This window comes from Drosophila albomicans, chromosome 2L (assembly GCF_009650485.2).
Source record: "Drosophila albomicans strain 15112-1751.03 chromosome 2L, ASM965048v2, whole genome shotgun sequence".
NCBI lineage: Eukaryota > Metazoa > Arthropoda > Insecta > Diptera > Drosophilidae > Drosophila > Drosophila albomicans.
Genome location: NC_047628.2, coordinates 19238906 through 19256223, shown reverse-complemented (window position 1 = coordinate 19256223; position 17318 = coordinate 19238906). Strand labels below are relative to the sequence as shown.

General features: G+C 37.2%; 1 protein-coding gene and 1 long non-coding RNA gene across 6 annotated transcripts in view; one reads left to right on the top strand and one right to left on the bottom strand.

The window, feature by feature from the left end:
• The window catches only part of LOC117565858 (CUGBP Elav-like family member 2), a 65936-nt gene that overhangs the window by 2862 nt on the left and 45756 nt on the right, over positions 1-17318 (bottom strand). For 2 of the 4 annotated variants that reach the window (XM_034245186.2, XM_034245190.2), the window contains 3 exons: positions 10282-10460; positions 5515-6043; positions 207-893 (listed from right to left, as the gene is read on the bottom strand). In XM_034245186.2, the coding sequence (XP_034101077.1) occupies positions 207-893; positions 5515-6043; positions 10282-10460 (1395 nt within the window). Of the gene's footprint in view, positions 1-206; positions 894-5514; positions 6044-10281; positions 10461-17318 lie in introns of those variants that run through there. The other 2 variants (XM_034245189.2, XM_034245187.2) reach the window with 2 other exon arrangements.
• The window catches only part of LOC117565861 (uncharacterized), a 51927-nt gene that overhangs the window by 9633 nt on the left and 24976 nt on the right, over positions 1-17318 (top strand). Inside the window, exon 1 of one of the 2 annotated variants that reach the window (XR_007954622.1) lies at positions 14736-14841. The exons of the other annotated variant lie outside the window; for it this stretch is intronic. This is a non-coding gene — a long non-coding RNA (uncharacterized LOC117565861). Of the gene's footprint in view, positions 1-14735; positions 14842-17318 lie in introns of those variants that run through there. 2 annotated transcript variants of the gene reach the window in all.

The window sequence follows — 17318 nt, the reverse complement described above, 5'->3', positions numbered from 1 at the left end:
GAGTGTGTGTCTTAAGATGTATTTTCACTTATTAGTAAACGATAAATAATTGCAGACAATTTGTGGTTAATCACACAGAAAGAGACACATTCACACCTGCAAAATAATTAGAGACACACACACATACAAATATTCCATACATACCAAAAGAGATTTATATATATTTTCGATATATATATATGTAAAGTATCTTTATAGTTACTTACAAAGTGCGCTCAGTGCGAGCTGTTGAGTGGCTGCTGCTGCTGCTGTTGGAGGCGGTGGCGGTGCCACGCCCATTAGCTGAGCCAAATTCAATGTGTGATGCGCATGCGTGACCAATTGTCCAGCGTTTGTCGCATAGCTCGCTTGAAGCTGACGTTGTTGGCTGTTGTTGTTGGTGTTGTGGTTGTTGTGGTTGCTGCTGTTGTTAGTAATGTTGCTGTTGCTGAGAAGCGGCGGATTGCCATTGCTATGGTGTTGTTGCTGCTGCTGCTGCTGATGTTGCTGACGTTGGCTGTGACTTAGGCTGCTGTTGTTGCTGTTTGCTGTGTTGTGTGGGTTGTTGTTGCTTAGCAGTGTTACCAGATTCTGCATAGACATGGATGCATTGGTGAGCAGTCCAGGGACAGCAGCATGCCCGGCGGCAGTGAGGCCGCCGCTGCCGCTGCTGCCGCCGCCGCCGCTGTAGACGGATGTGGTTGCGGATGATGGACCGACGACGCCAAGTGGGAGAGATGGTGGTGGTGGTGCTGTCCCGGTGACAGCGGCTGCTGCTGCTGCTGCGGCTGCCGCTGCGGCGGCGCTTGCAGCGTTGGCAGCCGATAGAGTTGCTGGTGTGCTGCCGGCAGCGCCGGATGATGAGCCGAGTTGGCTGTGGTGGGCACTGTTATCCGGTGGGTGGAAATTTAGTCCTGATTTCAGTTTCCATATTTTTTTTGTTTTTTTTGTTTTTTTTTTTGTACAGTTTTGAGTTTTGGTTTTATGGTTGTAAGGTTTTGGTTGAGTTGGTTGATTGATTTGATTGATTGATTGATTGATTGTTTTTTTTTTGTACATGACCACAGAGTCAATCATAGACATACCAAAAAATGTTCAACGAATATTTATATATAAAAAAACATAGAAGAAAACACACACCCAATTGGATTATTTACATTTACAAGAAATTAAAAATTAATTTTGTTTCGATTTTTTTTTTCGTTTCATGTAAATTTATGTAAATATTTATAACATACAAATCATAACAAAAAATAAAAATAAAAAAATAAAGACATAAAAGAGCAAACGAATAATGAAAAGATAAAATAAAGTGTGATCAAAATAAAAAAGAAAGCAAAACAATAAAATGAGGGAATTTTGAAAATGATTTTGAATTCAATTTTGAGAAATAATAAAGGAAACAAAAAAGTAATTTGAAATAATAAGGAAATAAAAAAGGAATGAATATAAATAATAATAAAATATATATAATAAAATATAAACATTAAAACGCATAGACATATATATATTCAATCTCAAATGCAGTTAGACATATAAAAATAAATAGAATCAAATTCAATTCAATTAAATCAAAGGCGCTATAAAAGGCAGCTTGAAATGAAAGGCGTGGCTGGCATTCAATATAATTAGAGGGCTGTTGTTTGTTGCTGCTATTTGGATTTAGATTATGAATGAATTTGTTAACTAAGTTAATTTAGGCAAGCAGCTACACAAAACGAGAAGACAATCCTGAACAAATATATGTAGACAAATATAATATATATATAGAGTCGAGTGGAGAGTGGAGAGAGAGTAAGAGAGATCGCAACACGAACATTTAAACTGTCAGGCATTGTGTGTTATATTTATATAGATGTGTGTGTGTGTGTGTGAGAGGGTGTGTGTGTGTGTGGCATGCCTACGAATAGATGAGCACATACAACATAGACACGTAGTTTTTGCTGCTATTTCTTTTTGACAATCTGCACTTTGAATGAGCTGCAAGTTAACTGCAAGAAAAGCCATTATTTCAACTGAGAGAAAGAGTATCAAACGAGAGACACGCCCCCTCCCAAAGGGGCTTTGTCGGCATAATAAAACTTTAAGTACCCTCACCTGCGGCTACGTAGATTCACCTTTTCTTTTTTCCCCTTTCTTTCTTTATTTTTCTTCCTTTTTCTCTACTTGCTGCATTTGTTTACATGCCAGAGCGTTGCTTGTCATAGTCCTGGGGCTATTGGGTATTAGGAGGACCCTCTTTGCAATTTTTAGTATTCTGCTTTTCTTCTTATGGTTTACTCGACCTGCCGCTTTGATGCTGATGCTGCTGCTGTTGCCTTAGGGCCTTTGGCTTGGCTTATAAAAATTGCAGGGCAACACACAAAAAATGCCAGACATGTGTGCGGCAGCCCAAAAGGAAGTTTTTGCATGCGCAACAAGCGCACATACAAAGACGGAACGTTTTAGCTTAAATGCCTCACATGCTGCAAGCGACTTGAACTATTAAATAATTAGCAAAAGGGTGCAAGCCACGCCCTACACTTTAGCGTTTGCAACATCTTAACGAAGAAAGCGCAAAAAATTATTCTCTATTTTCCACTCTTTGTCGCAAATTGGTTAAATCAGCAGCGTTTACAGGTCGCACACTTAACGGTTTTTAGTGCGCTCACCATAAAAGGCACGTCCCATACATTTGCTGACCATCATCAGCGTTTTGACTTCAACCAAAGGCGTTAGAAGGGGAGAGGCGGAGCGGGCTACAAGTCTGACTACGGTTCTCAGAAACTCGTTCAGAGTCCGTTGCTGACATTTAAAAACGTCATTTGTTATTCAAGTGGCATACGTCGCTCTAAGTTGCCTCTAACTGCCCATCTGCCCTTACTGTCACCGCTTACCGTCGTTTACTGTTCCTGGTTTTCCCTTCCACGCCCTCCATCAATCTATGCCGTAAATGCGAGAAGGCCTAATGACTGTTCTATGAACTTGGTAACGCATTTTTATCTATTTCTATTGAATTTCAATATTTAGCAAAAGCTTCTCAATGAGCTTTCAACAATTTTAAAGCTTTTGCGTTAATAATTCTTTTGAATTCCTGTTTCTGTTTTTTTTTTTGTTTTGGCCGATTCTAAGACTTTGAAACATTTATTTCTATTCATTGTTTTTTTCATTTATGACCAATCTAAATAAATAAAATTAGATTTAGATTCAAATTGAGCTTTCAACAGCTTTCAAGCCTTCATAATCAGATTTAGATTCAAATTAAGCTTTCAACAGCTTTCAAGCCTGAGTGTTGATAAATTTTTTTAAATTAGATTGTGGATTTGTCTTATATTTTGTATCCACCAATAGTTTTAAGCATTTACTTCTTTCTTTTTGATGGCAAATATTCAAAACACAATTGTGAGCATTTGAAGGCTCTCAAGCTTTGATATATACTAACTTTTTAACTGCAATTTTTATTGAACAACTTTTAAAATGCTTCACAAATTTGAAGGTTTATCCTCATTGATCCCCATCTACTTTAGTTTAAAGAATTTGAAATTTGCATTGTAGTTCAATACATGCTTAATGAAATATAGTTGTAAAATTAAGAGATCATTATTGTCAACTTTTTCTACATTTTTTCCTACTATTTTAGATTAAATACTATATTAATTCTTGTAGAGCATTTCAATGTTCTCAAAGCCCAACTAACTTGCTTCTCTCAACTATTTTTTTTACGATTACATCACGCGTCGCTCAACATTTGGCTGTCTGTGATTTTTTCTGCAAGCTCTTGTGCTTGATTTGTTATGCGCAAAATGTTCACGTCGTCGAGACTGGCCAGACATTCTCGGTTGGGGGGCAGATTCCAGTGTCCCAGAGCGCTATCTCTATGTGTACTTTTGGTTGGGGAAAGGCGGGGGGAAAGCCAAAGGTGTATGTGTGTGTGTGTGTGTGTGATGGGGGCGTGTCATGTTGGTCATTCTAATGAAGCGCCGTTGCATATGCAACACGTTCACATTGACGCCACGTACGTGTGTCTGCTGGCAGCTGTAACTGTAACTCTTGCTCCAACTGTAAGTGTAACTGTAATGGTATCTGTATCTGTATCTGTGTATGCTTTTCGTCCGAAATCTGTGCATTGCCTTGGCCATCGCCTGGGCCTCGTCATGAGCCTGCCTGAGCCAGCCTGTCCACCTTTTAATCCTATTACAATTTTTGTTTTATTCATCATGCAAAAGAGAGAAATAGTTGAATAAAACCCACTCGACTTTGTTTTCCCCCTTTTCATTGTTTTATTTCATTTTCTTGTGCTGTCTGTCTGTTCTACATTTATGCAAATTTTGGTTGCTTAAATTGAAATTAATTATTTGACAGTTGTCGCTTTTGCAAATGACTGAAGGGAAGATACCGACAGCAGGCACTGTTCACTGTTCACTGTTCCCTTTTTATTCAAGTCTTTGTTAGACACCCTGACTTTGTGTCATCCGAGGTCGGTTGTTATAAATGAAGCGACGCCAACTTTAGGGAGAACAACAAGGATGACAACAAAAAAAAGAAGAAAAATGTAAAGAAACTTTTACATTAATTCTTGTTTACTTTTTTAAATGCTCAACAAATGACAACTGCTGTTGTGTTCAGGTGCTTAGTCGTGTTACATATTTAAAGTCATTTATCTTTCGGTGTTACACAAAATAAAGTTCACTAAACCTGAACTAAGACAACTACTGGTTATACTAACTAAAGCTTGAAAGGATTCTCTTTAATATAAACTATACTCTTATAATCAAATTATCAGATATGTATCCCAATTATTCCCTTAGCTAATTGTTTTACCAACAAACGCAATCGATACCTCAACAATTTAATTCCCCAAATAACTCTAGCAGCTCATTCAAAGTGCCTTTCTGCATTGGTTGCCAATCATTTGCTTTATCTACGGTTTCCTTTTTCATTTCCTCTTTGGGTTCCACACAGAGAGCAACCGGGGAAAACAAACACACACACACAACGTAAACTAATCTTTAACTAATTGTAATTCCAATCGAAACAACAAATTGCACAAAACAGATAAATTGATAGATAAATAATAATAATAATGAGAACAACGAATAGATAGAACTAAACACGCAATTAAATTAAACAACAATTTTTTTTTTTTTTTTTTGGATTTTTGTGGGTTGCAGTCAAAGAAAATAACAATAAAAGAGACACAAATCAAGTTTTTGGAACACAAAGTGCGCGCAATTAACACGGAAAATTACGAACAATACGAGGAAAATACGATTTTTTTCTTTTTCAAGAACGAGCAAAATGTGTGATAAACAAAAAAAGAATAAAATAGTTAAATAAGAGAGCGAGAAAGGTACATAGAGAGAGAGAGAGAGAGCGATACACAGAGAATACAGGGAAAAAAAACACTGTGGACGTTTTTTTTCTTCATTTTTTTATCTTTAGTTTTTTTCTTTAAGGGGGTTTTGAGGGAGGAGTTGGAAATGACTAACTGAGAGCTGTAGGAATTCTTCTGTTTGGCTTATCACCTAAGTAGTTCCTAGCAATTGCTGCACTTACCTTGCAGATGGTAAGCCGGATGCAATCCATAGGCCTGCATATGCTGATACAACTGCAAATGTGCCGCCGACGCGGGTCCCAAGCCGCCCGTCGGATCCGCGCTGAGATAGGCAGCTGCAGCTGCGGCCGCTGCTGCGCCCGGCGTCTGTGCATGATGCGGACTGCTGCCGAGGAGCGTGGGCGCCAATGTTGCACTTAGCGCCGCCGATGTGGGCACCGTGACTAGAGTCGCGGTCTGAGCTCCCGCTCCGCCAGCGCTTTGTACTGTGGGCACTCCGGCCAAGGCGGCGGCCATTGAGGGATTGGGACGTGTTGCTGTTGGCGCTGTGGCAATTAATGCCGTTGCCGCATTGGCTGTGGGCGTTGTGGCAGCTGCCGCGGCGCCACTGGGTGTCTGTGTCAGTGCATTGATGCCACAGATGGCGTGCAACTGTTGCATCTTCTTCTGATCCTTTTCCTTTTGTGTATCCGCGAATTTAACGACCAAGGGCGCCGAGCAGCCCTCCATTGTTTGGCTCTGATGCAGGGCCTGTAACGAGAACGAGAAGAGCAGAGACAATTGAATAATAATGGTGCTATTTACTGCAAGTGTAATTGATTGCAATTGTGTTGAGGCTATGTTGGAATTCTACATTGCAAGCAGAGCAGATATAGAGTTGAAACTAGCTCGATTTCGATATTCTTCAAGATTATGTTATGTGATGTTCTTTCATTTTATTTTACTACTAGTTAAAAATAACTAATCAGCATTTTCTTATAGACACAGAAATATACATTTTTTAAATTTATATTTTCCATATATGTATTACACTTAAAGTTCTTAAAGTAAATGGAGTTCATCTCGATATTTAAATATTACTAATTAATGTATTATGGCTTTGTTTACTCTTATTTTTATTAAATTCAAAATAATGTATCTCCAATTAAATTATGAACCATTTTTTATTCGAAGCGAGAGTAGAAATAGATAAATCTTTAAAATCTTTATGATATTGGAATTCATCTATATTTATATATTAAGAAATTCTTCTAATGTCTTCTGAAACCTAAATCTGTTTAAGATATCTTTTGTGGTGGTATGTCATATTTTATTTACATTCACATAGTTATATCATTATTTAAACATTCTATTTAAATTTGAAGCTGTTGCAATAGATTCTGCTTCATTTCTGTTTTTTTTTAGTGGAATAGCACAACAAATAACTCTAACAATCGCAGCTCGTTCTAATCCCTTCTACGCCTACATATCTCCAAATGTGATGTCAGCAATGTTCTATTTTGCCTCAGCTTGTAGCTTGTATTCCCCATCAATTTATTGCCGCACTTGTCGCGCATCTGTTTCCAAGGCAGACTTGCATAAAATTTTATGGAAGTGTTGTGGTCGCAATTACCAATGTATCTGTCTGTTTGTCTGTCTGTAATCATTCGAGAGTTGCATGAATGCATTGGGCGGTCTGAGCTATTGGTTTTGAGTGCTGTGTGGCAAGTGAGGCATCAAGAGCGCGCTTCGGCATTACGAGAGCCAACTTTAGCTGTTTTGATAAGTTTTATGGCCACTGCGGCGGCGGCTTACAACATCAAAATAATGATGCGCACTTAAGCTGAGACCGCGGGCAATAACAAGAAGAAGAACAAAGCCAATGTTTGTCTAGAGCATCCGACAGCAGCGGCTTCCTCAACCGCGCAAGTTGTGCCTCTCTCTCGCGTTTTGCATTTTGCCTAAGCGACCTTATTTACACCTTTTACTAAGCCCAAAACAAAACAAACAAATGGCTCAATGGCTGACTGGCTGGCTGGCTGGCTTGACTGTGTCTCTGTGACTGGGCGAAAACTAAAACATAAACCAGGCCAAAAAAAGAGCGCGAAGCAGACATTTAGCGGGGCATTAGATGCAGTTGCCTTGCCATCTCCGTACTCAGCTAACTATCGCCGGAATGGGTCCAAGCCACTTTAGTCATTTCCCGGTTTATGTAGACTTTATCATTGAGAGCAGGCGACGAGCGACCGAGGCAACTTCCGGCTGAATTGCGGCCGGCACAGTTTGCAGCCCAGAAAATGGAGAATGGAGCAGAATGGAGAGCAGCAAGAGAATGAGCTGTGGTGCTTGTGTTGCTTGTGTCCTGGCAGCCAGAACAGTACAGAACAGAAGTGCTCTTTAATTACATTGACTATAATTCTTGCGGCTGTGGCGCGACTTTTATGACCGGCTGCTGCTCTAGCTGCTGTTGTTGCCGTTGCTGTGGTTGTCGTTGCCGTCGACTGTTCCTGCTGCTGGCAACAAAGTAATTAGGCAAATTTCCGAGTTTTTAAACAGGTCACCAAAGTTGCTGTTGTACGACGCTTAGTTGAAATGCCAACATAAAGAAAGAAAGTCAGCAGTTGAGCGGCCGATGTTTATCTTAAGAAAATAAATGGACTTATAAGCTGGATATTATGATTAATATTAGAAAAGGAAGCAGAGAACAGTTTATATATGTAAATATTGGTTGACTTTTATAGAATAATTGTCAATCCTGACTAAGAAAAGACTTAAATGTGTTGGTTTAAAACCTTAAACATATAGAAAAGAAAAATGTATTACAAGGTTTTGTTGAGATTTAAATTGAAATGTTTGTTTAGAACAGATTAATGTTCATTCTCTTTGATATAATTAATTATATGTTAATCTTCAGAAATTTGTTTTCAATGCCTAGAAGTGTTGATATTTAAATTAAATTGATCGAAATAATTTAAAGTTGAATGTAGTCTTATTGTTTGGACATTTACTTTAATTTACTATTTAAAAACTCTATTCTTTTGTAATGATTTCATTTACTTTTGTTGCCCTTAAATTTCGCATCTTCCCCAACTCGCTCACTGTGTTTGTGCAGCTGTAAAAACAAGTTAAACGACCTGGCCATCAACGCGACCAGACTTAAACCCAAAAAACTTGCACAGCTCTTGACAAATTAGCGAGACGAGCGCTAAAGAAATCTGCATGTGCTGAAAAATATTATCATCGTTTGCTCTTCACATTTACCAGGCATTCCAGCGTAAATACACAAACAAGAAGAAGAAGCTAAAAGTCCGTTAAACAAACAGTTGAATGCGCTGTGTGGGCGTGTTTTTGCCTGGTAAAATAAATTGTCGGGGTTATAAACATGGCACATTAATATTAAATGCGTTTCGTTCTTTTAGCCCAGGCATTGCATACTTTCAGGCGTCAATGGACTGCAATGACTTGCAGCTTCTCTCCGCCTTCTCTTCTTCACCCAGTTCTCTTTCAAACAAAGCTTAGTTACTTGCCAAATCATTTGGTCGAGGCGAGCCAACTCATTGCGTTGGCTTGGTGCGTGCTTGGCATTCAGTAATTTGACTTCAAATGCATTAAAATTGCACATCACCCACACACACATTCACTATGTATTTATTTATATGTATGTATACAACATATGTATGTGTGCTTTGTATGTGTGTGAATATAATGCAGCTCGCCCGCAACACATTCATCTTGCAAAAGGCGACAAATTATGTGCAATGTACAGACACAGAGACAACATGTTGGAGTCGCCCACATCCTCTTCCCCTGCCCTCTTCCCTGTGCTCCATCCCCTGTTCTTTACTGGACTCCTCTCCTTGCTTCTCATCTCCCACTTGCTTTTGGTGTGTGCTTTACATGTGTTTGTGTTTGCCTGTCGGAAGTTTGTAATTTTGCCTGTTTCCGGCACAAAACTTGCATTAGTGTTGGCATATGTGTGTGTGTGTGTGGTTGTCTGCATGTGTGTGTGTATGTGTATGTGTGACCGTAGCAGGTTTGGAAATGGGTTTTACTCTATGGAATCTGCTCTGGTCTGCTCTCTGCTACTGAAAAGCATTGCCGTTGACTTCTTCCGCTGCCAGCGGCGGCGTCTTGCTTGCATTTCTACTTCCTGTTGCTGCTGTTGTACAGCTGCATGCGGTTATACCCTGTGAATTGCGTTAGGGAATTGTGTCTGATAAATTGTGGGGACATTATATTTTTTATTTCTGATATTGTATAAATTTGATAGTACTCAATTGAAAACATTATGTGGTTTTTAACTGCATATAATTTATTCTTCTTTATACATATCAGACATTTAAAAAAACTGAAATTTCCAACATAAATAAAAATAGAAAAAGATGAAAATTTTATGAAAAATTTCATATACACAGTTTTTTTATGCTAGGTATGCAGAAATTAAAAAAAAAAAAATGAATTGGGGAAATGAAAGTGCATAATTTACATTGGTCAAAAATTTCACCCTCCTAACTCTTACCATTTGGCTTGTGCATTGACTGTTTAGTCAGGCAGCAAGTCACTCAGGCACACAGTCAGTATGAAAAGTTGTACATCTTCTAATATTAACTTTGTATGGCATTAAAATTGCAATGTTTCTGAATTTGAGTATATATGTATATGTACATACATTTGCTATTATCTTATGCATTTAAGCCGTAGTATAGTATAGTATAGTGAAATCTATATTTCTTCAATTCTAAAGGGTATCTTATTTAAAGGCATTATGCACAGTGTTCATGCGAGTGTCGTGTGTTATATGCGCGACTCTTGCTACCACAGCAATTAATCATTGCGACAGTTTTGCGACGCGGTCAACGTAGATACTCAGACACACGCATGTAAACCCAATACTTTCATATGGGAAGCGTAACAATGACACCTTTAAAGCCTTTAAAATGAAACACATTAAAATGCCCAGGATCTGGGAGTAATATCAATTGAAATGGTGCCGCCTTCATTCCACTCACCTTGATCGCCCCGATGGCATTCTGTTTGGTTGCGAATGTGACGAAGGCACAGCCCTTGCTTTGGCCAACCTGATCCCGCAGCACGGTGCACTCCTCGATGGTGCCGTGGCCCGTGAATAGTTGCCTCACATCGGCCTCCGTGTATTTTTTATTCAACATGCCAACGAAAAGTTTACGCTCTGAAAATGCAACACAATACAAAAAGTTTTATTTTTTATGAAATTGTTTGCAAACATTTATTCGCAAATTATGTTACATACTATATAGTATACGATATATATGTATGTATATATAAAATAAAAAACTCAAGTAGAAAAACAAGTAGAACAACAACAAACAATAATTACGAAATGCGTGAGGCTGTGGAAAAATGTTTTACGAACTTACAAGCCAAACAACATGGCGACAATTTTTATTGTCCTGCTTACGTTTACATTTTTTTTGTATTTTTGTGTTTTTGTTTTTGCCAGTACAACTTAATGAGCTGGCACTACAGTTGTAACTATGCTCATAATTATGTGAGTGTGTGTGTGTAAGGGAGCATGGCCCATAAATGTTGATACAACTGGTTGGTTGACTGACTGAGAAATTGGCAGCTTGTCGACCTCAGAACGAGCGAAATGTGCAACATAAAAGAAGTATTAAAAGCTGTGCTACATAATTTATGTTGTTGTTTGAGTGAGAGTAAAAATATTAAAAAAAATATACTAAATGCAAAAAATATACTGAACTTTTTAGAGACATTTATTAACAGAAGAAGGGAATATTATTTGATTGCTGCCAACGAATTTTAAGGAAACGGATTTTAGAAATTGGATTTGGATTTATATATAGTATATTAATAATACTAATATTTGAAAGAAATTTTTAACTTAGTATTTACTTCAATTGCGGAGTAATTGACACGTTGATTAAGATAATATTTTTCGTTTTACTCTTAGAGGTGTTTATAAGTCAGTATATTAAATATACTAATACTTGAAAGGCATGATGAATAAGTGACCTATTGATTATGATTATATTTTAGTCTTTTTGTCTGAACTTCTTGTATTAGGATTTTATTCTAAGCTACCAGCAATATCAAATAAATATTTGAATTTTTTTTAAATCATTGTTTTCAATAATTAACATACTGAACCAAATGACAAAAACTAAGCTAATTGCATCTAAGCTTCTTAACGTGTTTATTAACGTTTGGTGTAGCTTTAAGAACTAAATAACTAAAACAATTTGCTATGAAGCTGTTATGAGCGATTAGCAATAGCTTTTCACAGTTTTAGCAGAGTCTTAGCTGTATTTGGCAGCAGCTTTCAAAAGCACATTGCATTAACTGCTGTCGACATGTGTTAAATATTTACAAAAACAACATTTTTATGTACTCCCCAAAGAGTCTTAAGTAAACACGAACACTGTGTAGTGTGCTTTCTATGTTTTTGGTAATAGAAGCATCTATTTTTATGGCACCCTCAAGTATTAAGTGTAACTGATTTAACCAGTGGGGCGTATGAGTGATATCTGGGTAATTTATCAGCCATAATTAATCAGAAGTCAACTTTGTTAGCAGTTTGAAAGTCATTTTCTGGCCAATTGACAAACAGCTGCTGCTGGCAACTGGCAACTGGCAAAACTGGCAAGAAGCATGCCAAGTGGCAACTGTAAATGGCAGCTAGCAACTGACGGAAATGCTAACTTTAAACTGCAACAATAAATCCAAGTTTCAAAAGCTCACATGGTGCTTCTGCTTCTACTGCTGCTGCTGCCCCAAGAGCCCCAAGTAGAGTAGTGTATTTGTGTGTTTGTGTGTGTGGGGCAAAGTTTTTGCATCGCAATTGCATGCTTTATCTTGGCCCAGAACAAAACGCATACGCAGCTTCTTCCTTAACCCTTTTTTCCCCAAGTGCTCGATGCCACTCGTTGTTCTGCTGCTTGTTGTTGGCTCGAAACTTTGAGCGCACATGCAAAAGACTAAAAACGCAATCGCAACAAATCGAATCATTGCAACAACAAAGCGCATGAAAACTTTTCATTTTGCAACACTTTAGAGAAGCCCCCAAAGTTTCCGTAGCATAGACAAAATTCACACAGAGACACACACAGGCATGCACATACAATATGCAACTTGGTGTCGCTGCGAAAATGGGTAAAAAGGATGCCGTTTCCCAATTCCTTTAAAAAACAAACTAAGCGTGCATTCAAACCACTTTTTGGTGCACTATGTGAATGAAGTGTTTCAACTTTGTGAGGATGTTTGCAAGCCTCAATTGCAGAAATGTTTATTAAATACAAAATTTAAGATTATTCTATTGTCTACCCTTAAATATATTATATTAAATAATTGAAAAAATCCTTAATTATATTAGTATAATTAATTATGAAGTATTTAAATATAATGCATATTTAATTTTATTTTAAAAATCTTACACAAATTTTAAATTTTATGTGAAGAACACATTTTTGTTAATTTCAATCCGATTTTATCTTTTAATTACTCTCTAAATTGTTTGTTTTGAAACTATAAAAATTCAGTTATACACTATGGAAGTGTATGTAAGTTTTCATTTGAGGTAACAAAGCTTTTCATTGTTCTATACCCTACTTCAGTTTGCTGTCGTAAAGTATAAATATAGAAAATTGTGTCGCTGCAACGGAAGTGATTGGAAATTGTTGCATTCGCAATGTAAGGCGAAGGTTTCTTTTTGTCTTCGAGATTGGGGGCCATAAGAGAAAGAGAGTGCTCAGCTGCAGATACAGGAGAAGCAGGTAGAGCTTCAGCCTGCCCGTTGGTCTTATCGAGCTCGAAAGTTTTTCCACACTCGTGTGCTAAATATATACGTGCATGTGTATTGGTATATATATGGATAGATATAGATGTATGGCGTTGAGAGAGTTGTGCGTTCATTCTTTTGTTTGCTCTAGCACCTGGCTGACACATGTGTGAAAATTTATTTGAGGTTAGTTCAGGTGTGACACAGAAAGTAACATTTTATATATTTATTGTATGGATTTGCCATTTCAAGTTGCAAAAAGTAACGACGACGACGACGATGATAACGAAAGTATGACAAAAAACTTATTGCAACTGACTCAGAGAGACAGGTGGAGCAGCAGCATCGACTGCTACTTCAAACTGATGCTGAGAGCTTGTTAAGCACCACTTTTGTAGCTGGCAGAGCGCCGCTGATTGGAAAGTTTTATGCGCACGTGATTTTGCAGCGATAAAGCCGAGCCAAAGTGAAGCTAAGTAATGTGCTGCTGCTTCGAGTATCTGCAACTATCTTCGCTTCTAGTAATGCTCGTATCTTGTAGTTCGTATCTAGCCCTTATACACATGTATCTGTCGTGTCGTAAATTGAGTTCTCACAAAAAACAAAAAAAAGAAGGACGGGGAAAGAAATATGGTAACGATATTTGGTCATTGGAATAGTTTATAACCCCTTGTCGATACTTGTACTTAAATTAAGTTCATGAAAATGCTGAGAGATATTTCATGCAGCATGCAACTTGACACTCTCATGTGCATCATTAATGCACCAATGACTCGACTCATTCATTTACTTTTACGTCCACTTTATCATATCAGACGAGACCCGCACAATACCAACTCGCACTGCACTTTCTTCTTAACCGAGCAACCTCATTTAACCAAGTCACGCTCTTCCTTTTGGCCCTCGTATCTCTATCTCTGCTTGCTTGCTGGCTGCCGCCCATTACAGTTGCAGAAATTGCAATTTCACGACAATTACCACAAATTGGTTTCCTCAACTGGTGGCGCACACAGTTCGTCCTCATAGTTGCATCTTACAACCATCTCTTCTCACTCGGTCTCGCGCTTACAATTATGCAGAGAATGAAATGCGCATAAAGTTCACAGGCTTCACGCGGCATATAATTTTTGGGGGCAAGAACGCAAACGTAAGTTCATCCTTGCCACACACTACACACACATAGCCTTGCCATATGATGTCGTTAACTGTCTTAAGATTTATGTGCACATTCAAAGCCGGAAAACTGCACTTATGTGTTGTCTTCATCCTCGTTCTCGTCCTCATATATTTCTTCGCTTCACACTTGAGACATCAAGTTTTGTGTGCCCCGAAAATGTGTTGCTCGCTGCCACAGGCAAAAAGTTTGTCATGTGCACAATTTTTTTTTTATATCATCTTTTGCTGATTTTTTATCTTTCATTTCTTCTTTTCATTGCACTTTTGCAGCTTGTCATTTGCTATCTGTATGGAAGTGAACTCATGCATGCCGATTCCAACAGCTTGAATTCAATGTACAAAGGCAATTAAATATGAATTCCATTTCCATTTTCCCTTTGGGCTCGAAAAATGTCTTTAAAGATCTCGGGCGTTGCGTTGCGGCAAAATGGAATTTTAATTATTCCAACAATTTGTTTGCCATGCATAAACAAATTAAGCCCTCTGCAAATATTTACAAGCTAAGCTCAGCAAAATGCAAGGCATACTTTCGCTGTTTCTATCAGTGAAGCACTCGCAATGATACGCACTTAAGTATGCTATGGAAATTGCAAACATTCAACAACAACAACTGCAGCAGGTGAGAGATTCGCAATTATATTGAATACGGAATACTCTATTAATTGGTTTTAATAGTTTCGATAAAAAGAGAGACTGCTCTGTAGAAAACTCTCTACAGAATAATTTATAGTATTACCAGAAAGATGAATCGATTAATATTCTCTGCACAATCCATAATTATAGATCTAAAAAGTTTTTCTATTGAATCATTCAAATAAGAAGAGATTCGAGGCTTTAAGTTAGTGATAATCATTTTTAAGAAGAAACTCGTTCTCAAAAAATCTCTTTTTCAATACTAATATTTCTGTAGAACTATTTATAGTATTGATAGAAACATTATTTCTATTTGTTATTATTTTTATTACACCAATTCTCTTGAAATTATTACACAACCATTAACATTTTAATAGTAATTAGTTCTGCATTTCGTCTCTGCGAGCTCTTTAGAAACTTTTTAGTACTATAAAATAATTGTTTTTATAAATATATGTAATATTTCTCTTTCATAAATTAAACTCATAATACCATGACGAAATACGTAAATATTCCGACTAAAATTATGATAAATAATAGCTAGTTAATAGATAGTTTATATCTATTCCATTCTTTAAAATTCAACCCAAAATCAACATAAATTGCAATAGCATTGAAATAAGAATTTATCACTATATTCTAATTTGATTAATTCCTTCTATAGTCAACTTAAATTCTGTAAGATTACAACCCATCTTCGTTAGTGTGTTGGCATAACAAAAGTCAATGCATTAACCAGGACAATTGCATTCATAGTTTCGAGGCGAGGCGCCAAAACTTGTAAGTGGAACGCAATACGCCTGAAGTGCTTCAGATTTGCATAAATATGTGTGCATGTGTGTGTAAGAACTTATAGAGAGAGTTATAGAAGATTGCTATAAAATAGTTCCTAATGCGTGCTGCAATCAAATGCTTTGTTATGCAGATAGATAGAGAGAGAGAGAGAGTGCGAAAGATTGAGATAAATATGTAAACTTATATATGCGAATTGCAAGCAGTTGTTAAACACACCAGTAAAACACACACTCACACACACACGTGCTGACTATCTGGCCAATTGTTTCTGGGAGGAACAGAGAGGGAGAGAGTGAGGAAAGGAGGAAGAAGCTGTAACAGCTTGCAACATTATTCAAAGCATGGCCGCAGGCGTTTTCGGCAGAGCAAACTGCAAAGCAATACATGTGTAAAAACAGATGTGAACAAGCAGCTAATGGCTTTGCCTCCAATTGTGATTCGATGCTTTTGCCCTTTACTAATAAATGCTACACGAATGTGGTTTCATGGATTTATATTTTGCAGGCAGAATAATGAATTTGTAATGCCTTTTAAATATGCTTTTATTTCATTAAATTTGTCAGCAAATTTAAAAAATATTTAAAACGTTATTTATATGCCTTAATTAAATGCCATTCTTACATTCTTTACAACTAATAAACTACGATTATTTTATTGTAAATTCCACAACAATATAATAGAATATTTAACGACGACTATTTAATTTAGTTCCGCATTTTTTTAATGACTTGCCCACATTTTCTTTAGTCGTTTTTTTTTTCAGCGTTGCCCATGGAAAATTAGTTGAAATTCCGTTTTAATTTCCTTTTTCCGCTTGTCAATTATTGCATAATTATGCAAATATGTTGTCGGCGAACGCACAAAAAAAAAATACAAAAAAATGTCCTGAAAAATGTTGAAAATGTGTCGTTGGCAAAGGGGGCGTGGGGCGTATGGGCGTGGCTGGGTGCCTAATTGAATTAAAACATAAAATTTTTGCACCGCAATAAGTTTGGTTGCGTATAACGGGCCCTAAGGGTAGGCTATAAACTTTCACCAGCCCGGGAAAGTCAAGAGAGAGTGCTGAAATGCGGTGGCGCCTCCAGAGATAAGAAATGAGCAACGAAGAGTTGAGTGTGTGCTTGAATGTTTGCCGTATATGAGCTTGTGTTATGATGACTTCGTTTTACTGCATTTTGATAGGTTAAAGAAATTTCGACTGGGTTATGACTTTAAACTCTATTAAAAATCCATTTCAATTTGCGCCTTGAATGTCATATTTACCATTACAACTCGGTTTAAGCAGTCACATAACTTATTAGTTGATGAGTTTTGTGTTTTTTATGTTTGAATTTATTGTTAAGGTACTAACTTTAAATTTAACTAATTCTTTACTTAAATAAATAAACGAAGTAAACAAAAGAGTAAAGTAAGCATTGCTAATAAAACACCAAAATTTATCATGAGAAATAAACCTTAAAAATATTCTTTATTTTTTATACCCCTACCTAATGGGTAGAAGGATATTATAACCTTGTGACTCCAATAAATGTTTATAACTGGCATCTCCGACCCAAGTCCATCTGTCTGTCTTGTCCGTCCGAATGAACACGTAGATATGAAAGTAGCTTTGGCTGAAAATTTGGGATATTTTGCACTCTTTGGTGTATTTTAAATGCAGTACTTTAT